This window comes from Genypterus blacodes, unplaced genomic scaffold (assembly GCF_046128005.1).
Source record: "Genypterus blacodes isolate CSIRO-AG114 ecotype Tasmania unplaced genomic scaffold, CSIRO-AGI_Gbla_v1 ptg000012l_1, whole genome shotgun sequence".
In the NCBI taxonomy this organism is placed as follows: Eukaryota; Metazoa; Chordata; class Actinopteri; order Ophidiiformes; family Ophidiidae; genus Genypterus; species Genypterus blacodes.
The window spans coordinates 7,760,194-7,780,387 of record NW_027466826.1 but is presented as its reverse complement, the minus strand read 5'-3'; the positions used below and the strand labels follow the sequence as shown (position 1 = coordinate 7,780,387).

General features: G+C 42.4%; 1 protein-coding gene across 2 annotated transcripts; it reads left to right on the top strand.

The window, feature by feature from the left end:
- The first annotated feature begins 3,411 nt into the window (after window positions 1-3,411).
- fancl (FA complementation group L) lies at window positions 3,412-20,191 on the top strand. 2 transcript variants are annotated; one of them, XM_076165353.1, is made up of 15 exons: window positions 3,412-3,481; window positions 3,621-3,748; window positions 4,451-4,509; window positions 4,926-4,986; window positions 5,480-5,536; window positions 5,923-6,020; window positions 11,488-11,584; window positions 13,164-13,232; window positions 15,625-15,775; window positions 15,959-16,042; window positions 17,046-17,091; window positions 17,478-17,559; window positions 18,497-18,613; window positions 19,633-19,704; window positions 20,060-20,191. In XM_076165353.1, the coding sequence occupies exons 2-15, from the start codon at window positions 3,662-3,664 to the stop codon at window positions 20,093-20,095; spliced, it is 1,116 nt and encodes a 371-aa protein (XP_076021468.1). In that variant the 5' UTR covers window positions 3,412-3,481; window positions 3,621-3,661; the 3' UTR covers window positions 20,096-20,191. The 2 variants fall into 2 exon arrangements, with proteins under 2 accessions (XP_076021468.1, XP_076021461.1); XM_076165346.1 differs by having other exon boundaries at window positions 3,441-3,748.
- Window positions 20,192-20,194: the final 3 nt, after the last annotated feature.

Here is a 20,194-nt window from a genome sequence, read left to right as displayed (position 1 = left end):
GCCTATATGCATCTGCCCCTGCTATCCTCTGATGCTACATTTTGAAGCCTTTTGCAACGGGAATGCCATTAAGCCAGCCGCACTGCAAGCCTGCAGATTTTCTCTCTATGACAGGGAAGGAGAGAGTGAGCCAAACAGAAAGAGAGAGAGAGTGAGAGAGAGAGGGAGAGAGCGAGAGAGAGAGAGAGAGAGGGAGGGAAGATTGCTGCTTCCCTCTCCCACCGTCTCTGTGCCGATGCATCCTATTCAAAAACCGCCATAAATTGTTCCCATTTCCCTCAGACAACAAAAAAGGGTATTCAGCACTTACCCGCTCCCAGAGACAAGACTCAGTGTTCATTTGAGCCCGGTGTACGTCACAACACAAACCTCAGATACAGTATTCCTCCAAAACAGATGTGCAAAGAGGAGCCGTGAGGTTCTCCCTCTTTTGTTTGTGAGCCTGCCTGGGTAGGTTTCTCTATTTGCATCAGCATGCTTTTTACAGCTTTGAAGCAGGTGGGTGACAAAAACATCAATCTCTCTAGGCACATTGTGTGGCATGCATGCTTTGACACACTCCCCTCAGCAGCTACATACAGTGTAATCACAAATTCCTTTTCTATCCGCAATGCTTGAGGAATGAATATGTGCTAAAAAGCCAACTGAAGGGCAAGTGTGCATTGTTGGAGTGTGACAAAGGAGGCTGCTTTTGTAGTAATCATGTTTTGATTGGATTAGAATACGAATTTGCAATATCTCCGGAGTTCCATTTACCACATGTTGAGGCAGTCATATGCACTCTGATGAAAGAATATTGGTGCATTTAAGTTTACAGCAGACAAATAAGTATGAGCCATTATCATAAGGTGTCTGATTTTCCTACCCCTTACACACCCTGTAGAGACAAATTTGTTTTTGTGCACCGACAGGTTCTCTCTCCCTGATATGAAAATAACTAAATACATTTTTGAACAAATGTCTTTTTCGTGTTCTGTTAGCACAATGAAGGTACGCATTCTTTGACTGATTTCAAAAAAGGTGCCATATCTTGAATCAGGGACATGTTTCTGATGTAGCACGTATGTTTATGAATGCATGGCCTTCCCCTGTTGTAGGCTTCCATAGACGAGTGCCTGCCTTAATTAAAGTATGTTTTGAAATGGTGTGCAAAGACATTGTGAAAGCATTCAAATAATTTAGTTTATTTAAACTGTATTTAGAAAATGGGCGAGAGGGCATTCAGTCAGGAATTTCGCTCAATGATGTTTGATTTAGCCAGCCAGTGGATGAATAACAGAAATAGTAAGGGACTTTATCTTTGGACCTGAACTTCCCTTGATGAGCAACAATATCATGTCTGATGTCAAACGGATGCCCCTGGACTCTTGAGGCAGATCAGTCTCCATGATGTGAACAACAGAATGGCATGTTGCCGCAGTGGTAATAAAGTCTTGGCCAAAACGATGCTCTTCGCTTGGAAAGGGTCTTGCCTACAATTAAATCCAAGTAACAAATTGTCTTCATTAAAGGCCCACAACTATTTTTTAACACTTGCACCCTCTGAAATATCAAAAACTCCTCTCACTCTGTAATTTCACCAGAGATTGTAATCTCCCTGGACGCGGAAAAAGCCTGTGACAGGGTAGAATGGGAATACTTAGTATTTGCAGTACTGAAGCAATTTGGCTTCCGAAACAAATCCAGCACCTGGATGAGATTATTATACTCATCACCACAGGCCAGTGTCCATACAAGTGATATTTGCTCAGAATACTTATTGTTGTTGTCGTCTGGTTACCAGAACACAATGTCTACTATATTGGGAACGCAGGTTAAACCCTCTCATATTGTCTTCTATCTTTGGAAACCCACCATAAGTTCTATCAGAAATGGCAACCATGTCTTTCCTATTTCACAGACCTACAGGCTATGCCAGACCAATGACAGGAAACCTGAACACCAAACAGTTTCATTATCGCAGGCGGGCCAGGATAGGGGGTGTGAATGTGGGGTTGTGTGACTGTTGGGGTGGGTCGGGTCTTTGGGTGGGATTTCTTCACTTTTTGTTTTTCTCCTCCCTCCCTCCACATGTTTTACTCCCATCACAGCCTATGATGAGATCTGTAGCTGCCTGCACTGCTGTATGACATCATCCTGTAAAAAGTGTACCTATGAGATGGTCAGTCATCAACGCATTGAACAGGTTACTGTGTAGGCACTAATGAACCCTAGAGAGCAAGTCCAAGACTGCAACATTTCACTGAGGACTATTGGTGTAAAGTTTCAAACTGGGTCAGAATAGATCCAGCTGAGGGTAGCAATCAAGTCCACATCACAAAATGTCTGACTTTAAAAGGAAGAGCAGATCTCTGTCATAGCCAGATGGCCAAATGTAGTCAGAAAACAAAGCACGGTATTCGATATTTGTTCTTCAAATCCACTACTTTGATGGATGGAAAGTAGCTTAAATGACTAACAATGTTATGAAGTGATCACATGGTCATATGATTGTGTACAAATAATTTACCACACCATAAACAGTGTCATAATGAATACAATGTGTTCTATAAGAGAAGACTTTCAGGATTTGTTGGTTTTTGATTAATCTCTGATGAATGTCACTCAGCCTGGTCTGCCACTTAACTCTTAACAGGTCGCTTATCGCATTGTTCATAAGACATTTGTTTACTCTCTATTTCGCAATGGCTTAAGGATACAATGTACTTTCTTAGACTCGAGAAAATCAAATGCACTATGAGGAACCACACTGATAAATTCTATCAGAAATGGCAACCTTCCCTCTCCTATTTCACAGATCTACAGGCTATGCCAGACCAGTGACTGATTACCAGAACACAGATCAGTTCCTTTTTATTTTATTTTATCATTTTATTTTGCATTTCAGGCAATCCAGGACGGGGTTGTGTGACTGTGGGGTTGGGTGGGGTTTCGTGGTGGGATGCCATCTCTCTGGTTCTTTCCTTTCCTGTTTGTTTCTCCCCTATCTCTCTCTCTCTCTATCACAACCAATGGTGTGATTTGTACTAGCCTACATTGCTGTTTGACATCATCCTGTAAGTTCTGTATGTACCCTATGACATCATTGCAACTCCAGCCCACTTGTACTCTACCTCAGGGTCTATGTATAAAGTTCAACAACAATAGTAGGGATATCACAACCTTCCTCCCTTCTCTCTCTCTCTCCTCTTTCCCCTCTTTCTATATGAAAAAAGATCTCCAAAATACCCTACACCTGTATGCACAATGTCATGTACAATATCTGCTTCAATAAAAACAAATTGCAAATTGCACATTTACAAAACAAACTTTTAAACATTAGAAAAGCAGCTAAACAAAATGCAATATCGTACATGCGGACAGAATGACGTCACGTTGCAATATTTCCGACTGCAAGTGAAGGCAACAGCATGACGTATTCTGTTTTGTTTTCAAGGCGGGAGGCAGCGTGTTAAACTTCACTTCCTCGAAACTGTATTAGGTAAATCGATGACTTGTATCTTTTGTTTCAGCTTTTAAAACAGCCATCCATGAAAGCTCAAACATTTATTGGTGTTAAGTTTTGTAATCGCAGAGGACTCAGGTTTGCTAACGTTAGCTAAGAAAGCTCCTTCGTCCAGGTTCCACAGCTGACTGAATACTTTGGACCAAAACAAACGCGATGGAGGATCCACTGTTCAAAGAAGCCCCGTTGCTTATACCTCAGAACAGGGAGGGAACTTTTTATGACGGATTCATCACAGTCCAGGTAACTTTTTGTTCGTCAGTGGTGCGTTCACTTGTTATTGAACTTGATCTCCAAACTGCATTGAAAAATCTAAATTAAAGCGTCACTGGTGGATTCGGCATAATATAATGTCTTGCAATATTCACAGAAACTCGGATTGTTTACTTTTGTATTACTATTTTGACATTATTTTAATGTGTCTCCAATTTTATGTGCGCTTTGCGGCTGTGTGTTTTGTTTGTATCATCCGTGCCTGATTAAATAGTGGACCTAATAGATAGACATGTTTTCATTTGTACGTTGAATGTAGTTAGTTTTGTATATAATAATAATATATGAAAATAAATTCCTATTTTGAACGGTATTTGGCACAAGTTCACCATCGGCTTTAGACCCATTTGTCAATCGCAGATGTGACCAACCTGTGATCTCGCACAACATGACCTAGCTTGGAATAAAAAATATTTATTCTTACCAGTGTCCAGTTGCAGGTTACATTCTCCAAAATGTCGACCATGACCTCACAGATGTCTGCCATCCAGTCGAAAGTGACAGAAATGTTGCCATTTTGCTCATTCAACCTCTGATTCCAACTTGTCTACACTGCGCGAAGTGTAGCTAGGCCACGCTGTTGCCTTACGTAACTTACGTAAAGGCAGCGTGACTTACGTAAGGTAAGTTGCCGCGTTTACTTACCTTGTATTTCCGCTGATGTAATAACAGGAACGATACTTCCGGATACGAATACTGCTGCCACCAGATGGTCAACACAAAAAGGCCAGGTACAGTCTTTCTTCTCTATTTTTACTCTTTTATTTTGAAGAAGGGGAGCTCCATGTTTTGAGTTAATGTCAAATATTTTTTCTCAACACATTGATACTTTTTACTCTTTTATTTTGAAGAATGGGAGCTCCATATTTTGAGTTGATGTCAAATATTTACCCAACACATTGATACCTCAAGGCATTTCAAGCAAAAATGACATTCATGTAATGTACTTTTTCCCTCTCACATTTTTACTTGTCAAATGTTGGTGCAAACTGATAGCATTCAATTAATGAGTGCCAGTTCCAGGGGTATTGTAAAATGCTGGTACATGGTTATGGAATGTAGATCTAAATAGTATTAGTTATACCTGTGATTCCCCTACTATGGGATGTCTAACTTCACTCTTATGTGTATGACTTTCTCCTTGTAGGGTGTACTATTGTTTGAAGTTAAGAGACCTGTTGCGTGGATACGAGGACACACTGAAGCAGGTTAGATGTATTCAGGTCAAATTGTAGCGTTTTGCAGATTGTTGCATCGTCGTGTTCCACATCTTTGACGGAGATCAGCGAGATTGACAGCACCGCGTTTCACCTTTCTGCCGTGTCACCGGGCGTCTCTCCGTCTTTACTCCGTCTTGCTCGGCCTTGTTCCTCCACCCTCTGTCACCCATCAGGCCTGCCTCACTTAGAAACAGAGAAAAATATTTTTCACTGTTTAATTAACATCGCCTGGAAAATGTCCCTATTTGTTATGTGGCCCCTCAGGGTTATTTGGATGAGATTGATATTTCACCCCAGGCTGCAAAGTTCATTATTTTCACAGCCTTTAAGCTATCATTAATTATTAAAGCGGGTGGCAGCCCCCATTAATCACAAACACTGTGTTTGATTTGAATGGCTGGCTAGAGTAAAAAATAGACACTGTCACTTCATTATCCTCCCATTCAACGATGTCTTTTCTCTCGTGTTTGACTTCTCACAGAGGCTGCAGCAGTCGGCTGATCTTGTCAGTTTCATTCTGGAGCTGAAGACCATCGTGGTAAGGAAGAGAATGACACTGGTAACAATAGTCACTTGGACATTGTTGGCGAATGAATGGAAAGTAAACAGGAACCATCAGGCATTATCAATAGCCTTGATTTTGACGCACACGTATGTACAAGTATATTGTGTTGGACTGAGGAAAGCTGTGTGTTTGTGTGTGTGTGTGTGTGTGTGTGTGTGTGTGTGTGTGTGTGTGTGTGTGTGTGTGTGTGTGTGTGTGTCACCCCCTTGTCTAAAGGCACATTGTCCCTGTTTCAGTGCCAGTTTGCTGCACTGATTCTTCATATTTACGTTAGCGGCTTGTTGCAGAAAGATGATGCAGTGTTGATGTGTCGTGCATAGTAATCTGGGCTTAAAATAAGTGTTTCTCTGTTGTTGCAGGAAGAGAGCCTGAAGAGTCAACCTGAGAGCCGCGCCCTTCCACCACCAGAGTATTACTCCCAGGTCATCGCCGAGATAAATACCCTTGGGTGGGACAAGTAAGTGGGCTGCTAGGAGCACAAACACTGGGCTGTGTATCAGCATTTATATTAACCGTAGCCACTGACTTGTCAATTGTTTGGAAAGTTGGATGTGATGACTAAGTTCCTCCAAGTAAGAGTCCATATATGGCTGTATTAGGCTGTATAAAACCTGTATAAAACCTGTTTCCCGTGGTACCACTGATAGGTTATTGCAGAAAATAAGACACTGTTGGACATCATCTTCAATCGTGTGTTATTATGGTTATTATTATTATTTCACTCCCCTTTTAGAGCTTTTATGAGCTGCGTCTTTAGCTTCACTGTCACATGGCATTAGATTATAAACAAAGTAATTCATAGCCCTTTTACCTTTTATGTTAACTGACCGGTATAGTTGCCAAATCGTGAGCTTTGGTATGAAGGCAGTGCCTACGGTTCTGTCTGAAAGAATAGAAATATAGAATAGAATAGAAAGCATAATTCATTGACTAAGCTTATTCACATTTCTACCAAGGTGGAACCAAGGTTGATCAGGCTAGAAATAAAGTGCAGGTTTGTGTCTTCACATTCACCAAATATACAGTATTCCAACCAATGATTGGTATGATTATTATACACTCTTTAGATGGATCACCTTGTTTTCAAGATGGGGGGGAGGGGGTCCCTGAACACCACATGTAATGCAGCTATGATCATTGTGATAACAGAAAGCCGCTTAATGAATTACAAGTGAACGTAAATGTAAATAGTTCTTTAAATTAGGTCACAGTGAAAATCAGAGTGATAATCAAATAATTATTCTCGAACAACATGGTAATGTTCTCTCCTCCAGTTACACGGTCCCAAGATGCTCTCAAACTAATTTGCCTGCAGATTTGCTCGTTTCTCTGTGATCCGCACATCAACTCCTCGTCCCTGCAGAAGCTTCAGACGGGACTATTGAACGAACGCAAAAGTGTTCAAATGCAAAACTGAGGCAGTTGTATAATAGTATTAGTTTGAGTGTAACTTCTTTAATGATGCAAGGAAGGGATTTTTCCACAGGCAGAAATTAACACACTTAAAATCTGCCTGGGTGCATGTACAAGAAGAAGAACCCTCCGCTGCTTTACACAGCTATATGGAACAATCCTACAAGGTCTGCTCCCTGTAGTCGAAACCGCAACAACATAGCTCCACATTAACAAACGGATCTTAATGACTTCCTTATTTTTAGTTATTGAGTTATAGTTAAATCCAGGTCACACTTAATACCTCGCAGCCCCGTGTGCGGTGACAAGCTCGGCTAATACACTTATACCGTTGTCTCCACTTGTCAGGGAGAGAGGAAGAGGAGGAGGGGAGAGGGGGGGAAGGCGCTTTACTTAGAAGATATCTGTTCACCCCCAGCTCGGATTAAGCCTTGACTACTACACTCATTTTCCACTTTCCTATTAATGACCATGGCCACAATTATGATATTAGCAACATGCAAATGGCTCTAATTGAAGACTCTCAGGTTTTAATAGGAGAAGGGGGGGGTGAAGGTATGCTTTATGCTGGAAATGGGACCAACATCATTTCAGTGTCTTGTTACGGTTAGAAGGCATTATACACAGTGGGCCTCAATCTCCAAAGCACTCGAGATTCGCTTAGTGTCTTAATTGGTGTGGGCTGTGCTAATAGCCACCAGGGGTTTCTAGCTGTAATTCTCCATGCTGATTGGACCAGGTAAATGAAGCTCTCTCTCTTTCTCTCGCTCTCGCTCGCTCATTCTCTCTCTCTCTCTTTCAATCTCCCATGTTTTTATTTGAGAGTGTGGTCATCTTAATTGGTTGGAGATGGCATAGCATGTGTTAATTAATGGAAAATGAGGTCAAGTAGGTCAGCCACCATCACTTGGTGGCCTCCAAAACGTGGCCCTGGAAGAGCCGCACCTCATTACGAGCACAGCTGGCACTCTATGTTCATGGCCTCTTTGTGTACCTACAGAGCGTCATCTCTTCAGTGTCTTATCACAGTGTTATCACTCGCTCACACTGAGCTGCCGCTCCTCTGAGGCCATTAAAATCGACTCTGTGACAGCAGGGCTCTGTTGGGCCAAAAAGTCCCAGGGCTAAAGGATTAAAGAGTCTCCAACATGAGATTTTGTTTCATCTTTTTTTCTTTTTTTTTGGTTGTTGTCGAATTATTAGGCCAACTAATAAATCTCCTGCAAGCGTGTGATGTAAATGCAATCACAAATGGGAGTTATGCAGTTGCATAAATAATGAGAATGTCCTGGTTAGCTCAGTTAGACTATAAACCAGGTTAATGAACATATAGGTGTATCTGTTCTTGTTTATAAAATGATCTGCACATACATTTACTGCACATGTGACTCGCATCCTCCTCTGCTTTCTTTACCATCGCGCCACCAATTCCTTTGATACCTCGCACGCGTCATCATTTTGCACTTGAACGCCTCACACGCACGTCTAGGTGTGTGTCGACATCGGTGTTCATGAATCACTCGGTTGACACAAAAAAAAAAAGAAAAAGAAAACCTGCGCACACACATACACACAAGTACGGATGTGTATCTCATGCGCTGTCTGGAATCAGCTCAGTTGGCAGTGGATTTGCAAATAGGATGCTCTCATCAGTCTTCCCAGCAAGACATCTGACTGTCACGCTGTTTCCATCATGGCCAAGTAGGGGCGGCAACTAGTCCCTGCTACCCTGGGTGTGAGACCCCAGAGGAGATGAGATGGAAATGTGTGTGTGTGTGTGTGTGTGTGTGTGTGTGTGTGTGTGTGTGTGTGTGTGTGTGTGTGTGTGTGTGTGTGTGTGTGTGTGTGTGTGTGTGTGTGTGTGTGTGAGAGACATGCACCAACTTACGATACAAATTCTAAGGTTGTGCATCGTAAGTTGGAGACACGAAACCAAAGTGGAATAAGTGGCGCAACACACACAAATTTAGTTGATTCAATAACGCTGACTTTATTTCCAGAATTCCCCGATGGTCTTTTTGCTCGTTTGCCTGTCCACTCGGAAATTGGCGGTTTTTGCCAGCTGTACTTTATCTAATTTCCAAATGGCTTAAAAAGAGGTTTATAATGTAAAACAGAATTTGTTGAAACCCACTGGTAATAGAAAGAATATGCAATGAACTACTTAGTGTAAGTTAGAGCATAAAAGCATCTTTTACGCGTATAAAGGTGGTTTTCTTTCATGCTTTAGTCCTGCAGTGTATTTAATTGATGTTACTTATTTATTGATGTTTATATTTAGATGCTTGCGTCTCTCTGCGCTCGCAGTCTATTAACTTACCTAGACGATCACCATGGGAACATACATCAGGAGTATTATAGCTTTATACTCTTTATGTTTCTGTACTAATAACACTATTGACTGATCCCTTCAATGCAACACAGCGTTTAGGTGTGTGGTACAATAATAGGTCATGCGTTGGATAATGTGTGATTTTCAATAAGCAGATATGTTTTATGTTGAGATAAATGGAGTCAAGATTGGAAAAAGTGAAACTGTGGGAGAAGAAATCCAGATAGAGTTGTCAGCATGTGAGCAAACTATAGTCAAACTGCCTGACGACCGTGGGTTTGTGTGTTTGTTGAGATGCTAGAGTGCACATGAGCAGTTTACAGGTTTGCTTGTGAACAGGTCAACACCACTGCCCTTCGCCTGTATTCAATTGTGAGCGCGTGGGCAGACGCTTTCATGAGTCGAACACGTCGGACATCTTCTCCAATCATTCCCTCAGTTCCCCTAAGTGTGTGTCATTCCAGAGCAACGCTGCTCACATCGCTCCTCTCTCGCCAACACCACTCCATAACTCCTCAGCAGAAATACAGCCATGTCAGCCCCGGTGCAGAGAGTCCATCCTAACGTACTGTAAATCTGGAGCAGGTCTGTCCAAAGCCTTTGTCTCAAATCGGTCTTTTGTCTCCCAGCCTCAATAGACTATAGATAGACTGGAGAAGGGGGAGGAACTGATTTCTTAATAGTGCACTGGAGCACAAGCAGTAAATCTGACAGTGACGTTGGTGCGAGCTTGTTGGAGATTTTGTCTTCAACCTCAATAGGTTATAATTAGCTTAGGTGGGGAGAGGGGGTGGGGGGGGGATATTGCCTGATTTACAATTTGACTCCAAGCCTGAAAATTTGCACCCATATATCTGAGAGGGATAATTCTTCTTTTCATGAAAGCTCGAGTCCAAGTACAGCTTAGAATCTCTAGTAACTGCTAATGCCGTTCAAGTGCCGTTCTAGAGCAGACGAGAGTTTGCCTGTTCGTTTGATTCAAGTTTGTTCACTGGGCCCAATTTTTGATTCTTTATCTGCTCAATGTAGAGGTTGGAGTTTCATCTAAATATTATTGTGTTTGTTTTTTCACAGTAAATTCATCGTTTGTCAAAAACATACAGACAAATCTCAAATTTCTAGAACTAACCCCTAAGATACTGAGTTAAGAAGAGGAGAAGCAGGAGCTAGTTGTTTGAGATTCCACAATGAATCGTTCAATTTTATAATGATCTATTAATTAATCCACCAAACATCATGTCAGCACTACACGGGATCAACGTGTTTTGTTTTTTTTGTCATCTCCAAAGCTATTTCATTCTTTTCATTTCCAGTGTTTTTCTCTCGCTCTCTCATCACAAGTTGCAGACACAGCATGTAGGCAATCAAGGTACATGTTTGATTAAAAGATTCTTCAAGACCCCTACACTGGTTCACTTGTGGGGAATTCTGGCAGTCATTTTGTGCATGTTGGTTTTATAAGCTGCTTTAATGTGGCTGTGAATGATACAGACTAGCTGCTTTCCCCTGTAATACGCAGTTTAAAGGTTATATTGGTTATATATGTCACATAAATACAGTATATGTCTTGTGCCAAAACAACAAAACAAATATTCTTTCAATTATGGTCAAATTAAAGATCCTGAACCAGAGCAGTGGGATGACATGTATTTTTTCGTCTGAGCTCATCAGTTCTTTGTACCCGTCAGGTGATACACAGACAGATGAGTCCTCAGGTTAACTGTCGCCGTGCAAGTAAACAGCGTGATGATAATAAACCCTAATGTTCAGCCCGATTGGATTTCTCACATTCCTCCATTAGTCCTTTGAAAAAAGGCGCGTGGTCACCTGCTGAATACAGAATACAGATTTGGATTTAGAAAGGAAAAGGTCCATGTTAAGCCCCGTCGCGTTCAGGTGTAAATGTCAGGTTGTAGTCTGATTTAATGTCACCTTGTTAGAACCACAAGTGATAAATCTGAGAGCAGAGTTGATGTCTCAATAATGTTTCTCTCTGGAGCGGTGATTAATGATGTATGATGGCTGCTGTCATTTCACTGTGTTATGTGGATGCTGCTTGTGAACAGTGCACACTTCTTGTGAACCGATTTGGTTTTGTTGATTTATGTATGTGCCCTCTGTGTGTGTGTGTGTGTGTGTGTGTGTGCGTGTGTGTGTTTGTGTGTGTGTCCATCTCCAGGCTGCTTTCCATAGACACTGAGTTCAGGAAATTTAAATTTAATGCGGAGGACTCTTGTGGAAGACAGCACATCTTCACTGCTGAACTTAAGTCAAAGGTAAGAAGCACTCTTATATTTACATACGCACACACACACACAATTTACCAAAAGGACTGCGCAATTGTCACACAGCAAATTATTCATCATCAAATCAATCCTCCACAGCTTGATGTTGACCTACAGCCAATCCAAATCCAAACAGGCGAACTTCACCAAACGCGAATGAGACGTTCAATTTGCTGATAGCGAATCAGTTATTTACATCTGCGCCCCTAAATCTAGGTCAAACTGGAGAGGGTGTGGAGAGACTCGATAACCCACTGTGACTGAGATGTAGCACAGATAAAAACATCTCCACATGGACCTCGGCAAGAAAACCCTCCTATGCATAGAGAAAGCCAATCCACACACACACACACTTACCTGCATGCTCTGCTGTGAGACGTACACACTTGTTCCTGCTGTAGGTAAAAATAAACAGATTAGTGTAATCAGAGGTTTCCTATTGTTTGCATTCAATAGTCTGAGTTAAATACAGGAGACAGAGAAAATAAGATGTACCCGACCCACCCCAATAGTCACACAACCCCACATTCACACAACCCCATCCTGGCCCGTCTGCGATAAAGGAACATAGCCTGTAGATCTGTGAAATAGGAAAGAAATGGTTGCCATTTCTGATGGAACTTATCAGTGTTTCCCCTCAAAGTGTACTTGATTTTCTCTAGTTTAAGAAAAAACATTATGGGACATTTTGAAGTTGTTGCCATTGTTAACTCAATCATTGGTAATTAAAACGTTGTTACAATGGTGGGCCCCCTCTGTTAAAGCTTCAAGGAGCTGCTGATCCCAGTTTAAGAACCACTGTCATAAATAAACATAAGTTAGTAGTCCAGTATTTCAGTCTCAACTCAAATTTGAGATAAAATGGCAATTAAGCAGTCAAATCTACAATAAATATGTTGATTTAGAAGTAAAGGTACAAACCTCCAAACTGTGCAGTAATTAATAGCTATAAAAAACCCTATTGGAGTTATGCGTAAGAGTTTCTCCAACCTGTGCAAAGTCGTTGGCTGTGTAAGTGTAAAGTAGCACACACAGTGGTGGTGCTGCATATTCTGGGCATGGTGGGTGGGTGGCATGGTGAGGTGTTGCTCATCTAAGCCCAGATGACATCCACCGGGGACGAGGGAGGGTGGCGGGACCCCACTCTGTGCCCACCTGCCCACCTGGCCCCGCTCGCCCCCTCTGGCACCAGGTAAAAAATAGCTCGGCGTCCTCACTGTGTTCCAGCTGCCTCCACCAGATCCATTGCCAGGTCATCCCTCACCGGGTGTAGCTAAGGGGAGGAGGCAGCACTGGCATGGACGCGCTGAGACTTGGACGATGAAGAAGTGAGAGGAGAAAGAAGAGGACAGGGAAAGGACGGGTATTGAAACGGTATAAAAAGAGTAGTTTAGATGGGCAAAGCTCAGGCCTGTAATGGTCATGGCCCCAGTAAACTCCCAGTAACTCTAATATTACAGTCAACATCCTGGCTTTTGAGCAAACACGAGCATCAGCAAGCTCTCACTCTTAATTCAAGACTTAATTTACACCCTATGACACACACACTGCCTGTTTTCTACTACCACAGCACCCCACAGAGGCTCCCGAGTGCACTGCTGACCTGCCCATCCCTCTCACCGTAAACTGGACCCCACAGGTGCTTACATTGGCACTCTAAAGCCTTTAGATGCTTTAGATGCTTATCCATTGCTTTGTTGAATAATGACAAAAACCCTTCCTCGTCTCGACTGTAAGAGAGTTATCTGTAATTGGTCTGAAATGCGTTGATGGGAAAGGCGTCGCAGGTATCTTTTCTCTTTGCCATTGTGCGCCTTCCTGCCTTCTTTCAACCTCGCTCTGCATTCCTCTTCTCTCTCTCTCTCTCTCTCTCTCTCTCTCTATGCCACTGTGTCTGTGTCACTTACTCAGTCGCACAGAAAGAAAGAAGTCTTAGTGGGGTTTTTTTTTTTTTTTTTTTCTAATAGTCAAACTGCCAGAAAGATAGTGTTTTGTATCTTATTTGCATCACCAGTGCTGGACGTCTCTTTACAGTGTTTCAAATATGGTAGAAATGGGTTTTGCCATTGTGAGCGAGTGTGTGTGTGTGTGTGTGTGTGTGTGTTGAATGAGGAAGAATGTGGACGAAATCAAAGAAAGAGAATTTGAGGGGAGAGATGCTAATGTGTGGGCAGATTTGCGTGTGTGCCTGTGTGTGTGCGTGTGTGTGTGCGTGTGTGTGTGTTGCTGAGCTGATACATGGCAGGCGTACAGTGAGGACCAGCTTAGAACAGCGCTACCGTATGGAGCCTGTCTGCCTGCTGGGCCGTTGATGGATCTCTCCCACACTGCAACATGAAGTGTGTGTATGTGTGTGTGTGTGTGCGTGTATGTGTGTATGCTTGCATCTGTGCCAAGTGTGTGTGTGTGTGTGAATGTGTGTGTGTGTGTGTGTGTGTTTTTTTGTCTAATGTGTGAAAGGTGTGTGCGTGTGCGTGTGTGTGTATGTGCGTGTGTGTGTGTGTGTGTGTGTGGCGGGGGGAAGGGCCTGTCTGTCTGCAGTCCTGACATGTTCATTTGAATGAGTAATTATTGCCTGCTCTGTTGCAGGGCCAAGATGTGCCACTCTGTGCATTTGTGTGGAACTAGAATGGAAAGCGAAATAAACCTTGTGTGTGTGTGTGTGTGTGTTTGCATACCATACGAAAGTGACATTATTATATTTTTTTTACATTACAAATTGCCTGTATCAGTCCAATGTGTGTGAAAGTGTGTGTAGCTGGCTGAGCAGTGGACATCGTAGCCACTGTGTGTGTGTGTGTGTGTGTGTGTGTGTGTGTGTGTGTGTGTGTGTGTGTGTGTGTGTGTCTTGTGTTTACAACATACCTAATCATCAGTATCAGTATCAGTATCAGTATTGAGCCAGTTGAGTAAACTCCTCCCACATCACACTGGAATGACTCGTCTGGTTAAAGACAAGTTGCAATATAATATACATATACAAGTTTCTTCAAAAATACCATTTGTGTGGAAAAAACTCACATTTACATCGAGAGTTCCTTTACAAAAAATAAAATCAATAAAGCTGTAATATAATTCCTTTGTATAAATCAGATGCGGCTCAAATGATAGAACACTTGTTGCGAGCCTGCTGATGAATAGAATCCATGTATAGAGGAATGAATTCTTAAAGCCTGACTGCTATCAGGAGCTAAATTGTGGTCAGTCTAAGATCTCATGGACGGATAAGGAGGACTGATTAAGACGCTTAAGGAGCAAATCTCTGCCTTCAGCTCAGATTGTGTCTCTCTCTCGCTCTCTTTTTGTCTTCCTCTCTTCACTCAGGTTCCTTGCCTAGTTACTGCAGGAATTCAATTACCAGCCCTTCTTCCTTTTTCCCTCTGAACTGGGCTTAGTGTAGTTATCCCGAGCTGTAACCATAATCATGCCACTGGCATTAATTGGGCTGTAATTGCCGAGGCTCTCAGCACCTGGACGATGCTTAATTGTGTGCACTGTGCTGGCACAATGACCCATAATTTTTGGTTCATTTTTTCCCTCTAATTTCTTCTCTCTCCCTCCATCTTTATTGCTCTCCCACACCTCTATCAGCATCCCTTTCTCTCCTTTGTGTTGTATGTGTGCATTTGTGTGCCTTAAGTTGTTTCCATCTCTAGCAAGTGGTCAATTGCTATGTGCACTTAAGGTTCACCCATGAGACAACAGTCTGAGTGCTATTGACAGAAATACTTTCAACTCGAATCCTAACCAAGAATGAAAATGCATTGAAATTTCACACTATTATTTTTCTGATTTAATTTTCTTCTACTTGCAGCTGTCAGCTGAAACTACACAGAACATCGCATTTCACAATCAAATTATCAAATCAATGTTAATTAATTTGGTCAAAATTATGCTCATAAACCATGAAACACACTTTGATAATTCCATGTATCTTGTTTTGTATGAGATTGGGAAGCCAGTAAATTGTAATGATGAAGTTGGTTGCTGTGTCATTCCTGACTGTTTCAAGTTCTGGTCTGGTTCTTTAGATGACTCTGGAGCAGCTCTACGGCCAATTCCTGCAATTTTTGGGATCACTTACAGAGTTTTGGGATGTCATGGATGAGATTGACAGCAATACATGGGTTCTTGAGCCAGAAAAACCCATCCGGGCCGACACCATGAGGCGGATAGCCATTGGTATCGTACAGTACTACAGTTTCACCCCAAAAAATTTCATTTAAAAGTTATTTGCTCTATCATGCAGCTAACCAGTATGAAATACACTTTGTGCCACTGTGTGTGTGTGTGTGTGTGTGTGTGTGTGTGCGCGTCTGCGTCTGCGTCTGTGTCTGTGTGTGTGTCTTGTGTGTGTGTGTGTAGGGGACAATGTATCCATCAAAGTGGAGGTGGACCCCAAACACCCAAAGATGCTGCCCGAGTGCTGCCTGCTGGGAGCCGAGCACGGTGGGTAGGACAAAGTACATTTTGAGCCAGGGCAAGGGCGTAAGACACACTGCTTTAGAGCACGTACAGTTCCAATTCCATTCCATTTTTTATTACCTACAAATTATTTGATTGAGCTTACCATTAAGGAAGAAGTGACTTGACTGCCAGTGTCCAATTGTGGCTGTAGGGTGCTGCGTAAATGAGTGTCTTCTTATTAGGCCCACTGAATGATCCACCTGCTGAGAATCAACCAAAGCAATTTGGTGCAAACACTGCCCCGGTCATAATTATTCTGATCCGATCAATGAGAAGTCATCAGAAATGAAAAATGAGTAGAATTGCATTTGGGTGTTGAACTCTACATGTCTCGACTTCAAACAAGCCTCTCCTACACCCTGCCGTCACGTAGGAGGACTTGGTTCCAGAATGGCACATTTTCATTCTCACCACACCGACGCTGGAGCCAGCTGGCGAGGTTTCCGCGCTTTCTATTTAAGTCCCCGTCAATTGTCGACGATTGTTTCTGTAAACCCAAGGTCATGCAACTCCTAGCCGGTTGCCTAGCAATACAACTCAAAAGATATTAAACACATACACACTTCAGCCACCAAGGCGGCGGGCGGCGACCCTCAAATACGAGGGGTCGGGCAGAAATATTGCTTTTTGCATGTAGGAATAACAAACAGTGAAAGTGATGAGTGCTGCACGGAGACAAAGCTCCCCTGTGGAACGGAGGAAGTAATGATGCTTCATATGTGACAGTGGTAACGCTCGTGTCTGTTGTGAACATGGCTGTTGTCAAATAAGAGATGCTGTTTGAGGGTGTGTCCTTAAAGACAGTCTAATTTGTGTCGTCTTGCTTATTTACAGGTCCAAAAAGGATAAATATTCCTAATGTACAGTGTGCATCTAATGGCTGTCAGTCTATATTGTTATTACAAATGTTTCTTCATTTGCATATCAGCTCTTAGATTGATACAGGATAGAATTCCATGATTCAATAATTTATTCTTTGTTGCAGTGGTGACACCGCTGAGGAATAAGCTGAACACCAACATGCACTTATGGTAAGAGTGAGAGCTGTTGTGTCGTTTTTAGATTTAGTTCATCATTGCATGCACAAGCATTGGTAGTAGCTAATGCATGCATATCAGATACTAATCTGAGGGCAAAACACCATCTGATTAGAAGTTGGGGGGGTGAGATAATTACTCTTCATTTTGAAATAAGATAGAGATTTTAAATTTCACTGCAGGTTTTAACATTTGCCTCCCTGCGTGACACTTCTCTGGAAATTCTCCACTGCCACTATTTAGTTTTTTAAGCTGCAGAAATGCTGCTTTTTTTTTTATACCAATGGTGAAAGTCTCCTAATCATCCCCCAGTGTCTTTGCAGGCTCATTTGCATGTGTTTAATTAGTGTGTGAAGGAGCTGTCTGTGGTCTGCTGGCAGGAACCCGGACTCCAGCGTCTTGCACAACCTCCGGGATGTTTTGGAGATCGAATTCCCGTCACCTGCCACCCACGAAAAATCTGTACGTCACGCAGTTGCCCCTTTTCCATTTCAAACATGTCCGTTCTCATCACGATTACCCCTAGTGAGCTGTGTCTGTGTATTTGTGTGTGTGTGTGTGTGTGTTTACATTTATACGTGCAAGCCACTGTTTGTGTGTCAGTTTGAGCTTGAAGTTATAAGGGGGCGGACATGCAGCATTGCCTATTTTCTGTCCATTTCTATTGTTTCTTTGTTTTGTTTTTTTCCAAGAGGTGGGCACAAATTCTCCTTTAATTGGGTTGTTTACAGATAAGATCATTAGAATAACAAAGATGGCAGAATTCTGGGTACTATCATATCGCTTTAATCACGCAAAACCATTTATCTTTTTTTTTTAACACTTGTTTTCCCCCCCTCCCCTCTCTGCGAATGGGTTGAAAGGGCACCGTGTTTATCCGCTGTCGCTGCAGTGATTAATGCCTCGGCTTCATTAACATTCAGAGGCGTGCAAAAAAAGTTGAGTTGACCAGATGTTGATTTATTTATTTTTTTTACCTGCCATCCCTTCTCTTAATGGATCGCTCTGGAAAAACAGGAGCTTCTCATTACACCAAAATGCAAACAAGAGCAGAGTGTGTGTGTGTGTGTGTGTGTGTGTGTGTGTGTGTGTGTGTGTGTGTGTGTGTGTGTGTGTGTGTGTGTGTGTGTGTGTGTGTGTGTGTGTTGCACAGTATAATGGTGGGATGGGAGAGAGCGGGGGAGTCGGGGAGTTTTAGGAGGTGATGCTACTATCAGCAGTGTGGTGGGGTAGGGGGGGGGGGGGGGTTGTGCGTCACTTAGTGTGCGAATTACCGAAGGCCCCGCATGAGTCGTCAGCATCTTCCTGCAAATTCTGACCGACATATATTGGTGGAAGTGTTTAGGATTGAATGGTGTGAATGTTTTTGCATTAAAAGTGCGTCTGTGTGTTTGTGTAGAGTTTCAGTATCGAGTGTGGAATCTGCTACGGCTTTCACCTCGAGGGTGCCATCCCCGATCAGGTTTGCAATGACCCGCGCTGTGGCCAGCCCTATCACCAGGCCTGTCTCTATGAGGTATGAAGATAAGTATTCACACACACACACACACACACGTGCTAAATAATTGAAAGTTATGAAACAGGAAATGCAATACAGCGAGGCGTAATTCTGAGCACCTGACAATGGCAACACAGAGTAGATTAAACAAACGATACAGTGCCCTCTACAGTCACAAAATCTTGATTTAAAAAATAAAATACAAATGCTATAGAGGGCGATTCCACCTATTTTTAAAAGTCAAATTTAGTGACTGCTCTGACATCATACAGTTACTTTATCTAGTGCTGGAGATGCAAGTTTGAAAACTTAATACGCTAAAATATGCTGGGGAGGGGAATTCATGGAAAACGTCGAGTGTTCTCGCCATAATTTGGTAAACGGCATCTGTTTTGTCACGAATGGGACGTTATAAGGACAATTCTGTTTCGTCACAACATAATGAGAGATTTGAATGTACTGGATCACAGCCAGGTGGGTTTTAATCAGGAGCTCCTGTTTGCTTTGGGGAAACAAGCTGGAGCCTGAGCTAATACTACTTTGTTTATACGTATTCTGCGAGAAGCATTTTTGAGTTTTGATCACAAAAAGTGACAGGGAGACATACTGTCCATATAGTCCAGACCCCAGCCACTGTGAGCTTCCTCCATTTATTCCACACACAAAAAAATACAAAATATGTAAGTGCTACAAGACAGCAACGGCCCAGTGTGTTTATGCCGTAAAGCAATCCCTTCTCTCAACCATTCAAATGTTAAAATATATCAAAACAAGCCACAAAAGGGAATTATCGGAACAGAAACTGAATCAATCTGCCTTACCCAATATTCTATGTGTTCATATGTACAGTAGATAATATTTTCAGGTCAAAACGTTACCTTGTGCAGTAGTAATGGTTGGTCTTGATTGTAGCTTTAAAGTGTTCAGTAATAAGTGTAAATTGAAACAATCAAGATCATCACTTGACACCGACACATCAGGTCCAAGGTGATAAGTTTGGTGAAGTAGATCATATGTTTCCTTTCTTTGTCCCTCAGTGGCTGCGAGTGCTTCCTACGAGCAGGCAGAGCTTCAACATTGTTTTTGGAGAGTGTCCTTACTGCAGCAAGGTACACACACACACACACACCATGCCTCATAATGTAACAGTACTGCTTCAAAGGGCCTTCACTCCACAGTCAATACATGTTCACTGTACTTAATTAGCAAGGCTCTACATTTCTAACAGGCTGCTGAGTGGATTCACAACAATAAGGTGCATTCACTTAATTTTACTGAGGCTACTCATTATGTCATAAAAAGGAAAGTACACATTACCGTATTGCAGCGAATGCAGTTGAAAGTGTATTTGGAAGTCCTTCATGCAAATACAGCCACCATCCAGTCAGAAAGGAGCACTCTTCATCATTTCCTTTGAAGTAGTCATTTATTAGTCACGATAAGCATCCTCTCCTTACATTTCAGCCGATTACTGTGAAAATGGCAGCACAGAAGTCCTAAGAAGCGTCACCCCATCTTATCGCTGGTCAACAGCGTTGACAGTCCAGCAACCACCAGAGGATCCAGGAAAAGCCACATTCCTACGCATTTCTCCTACCA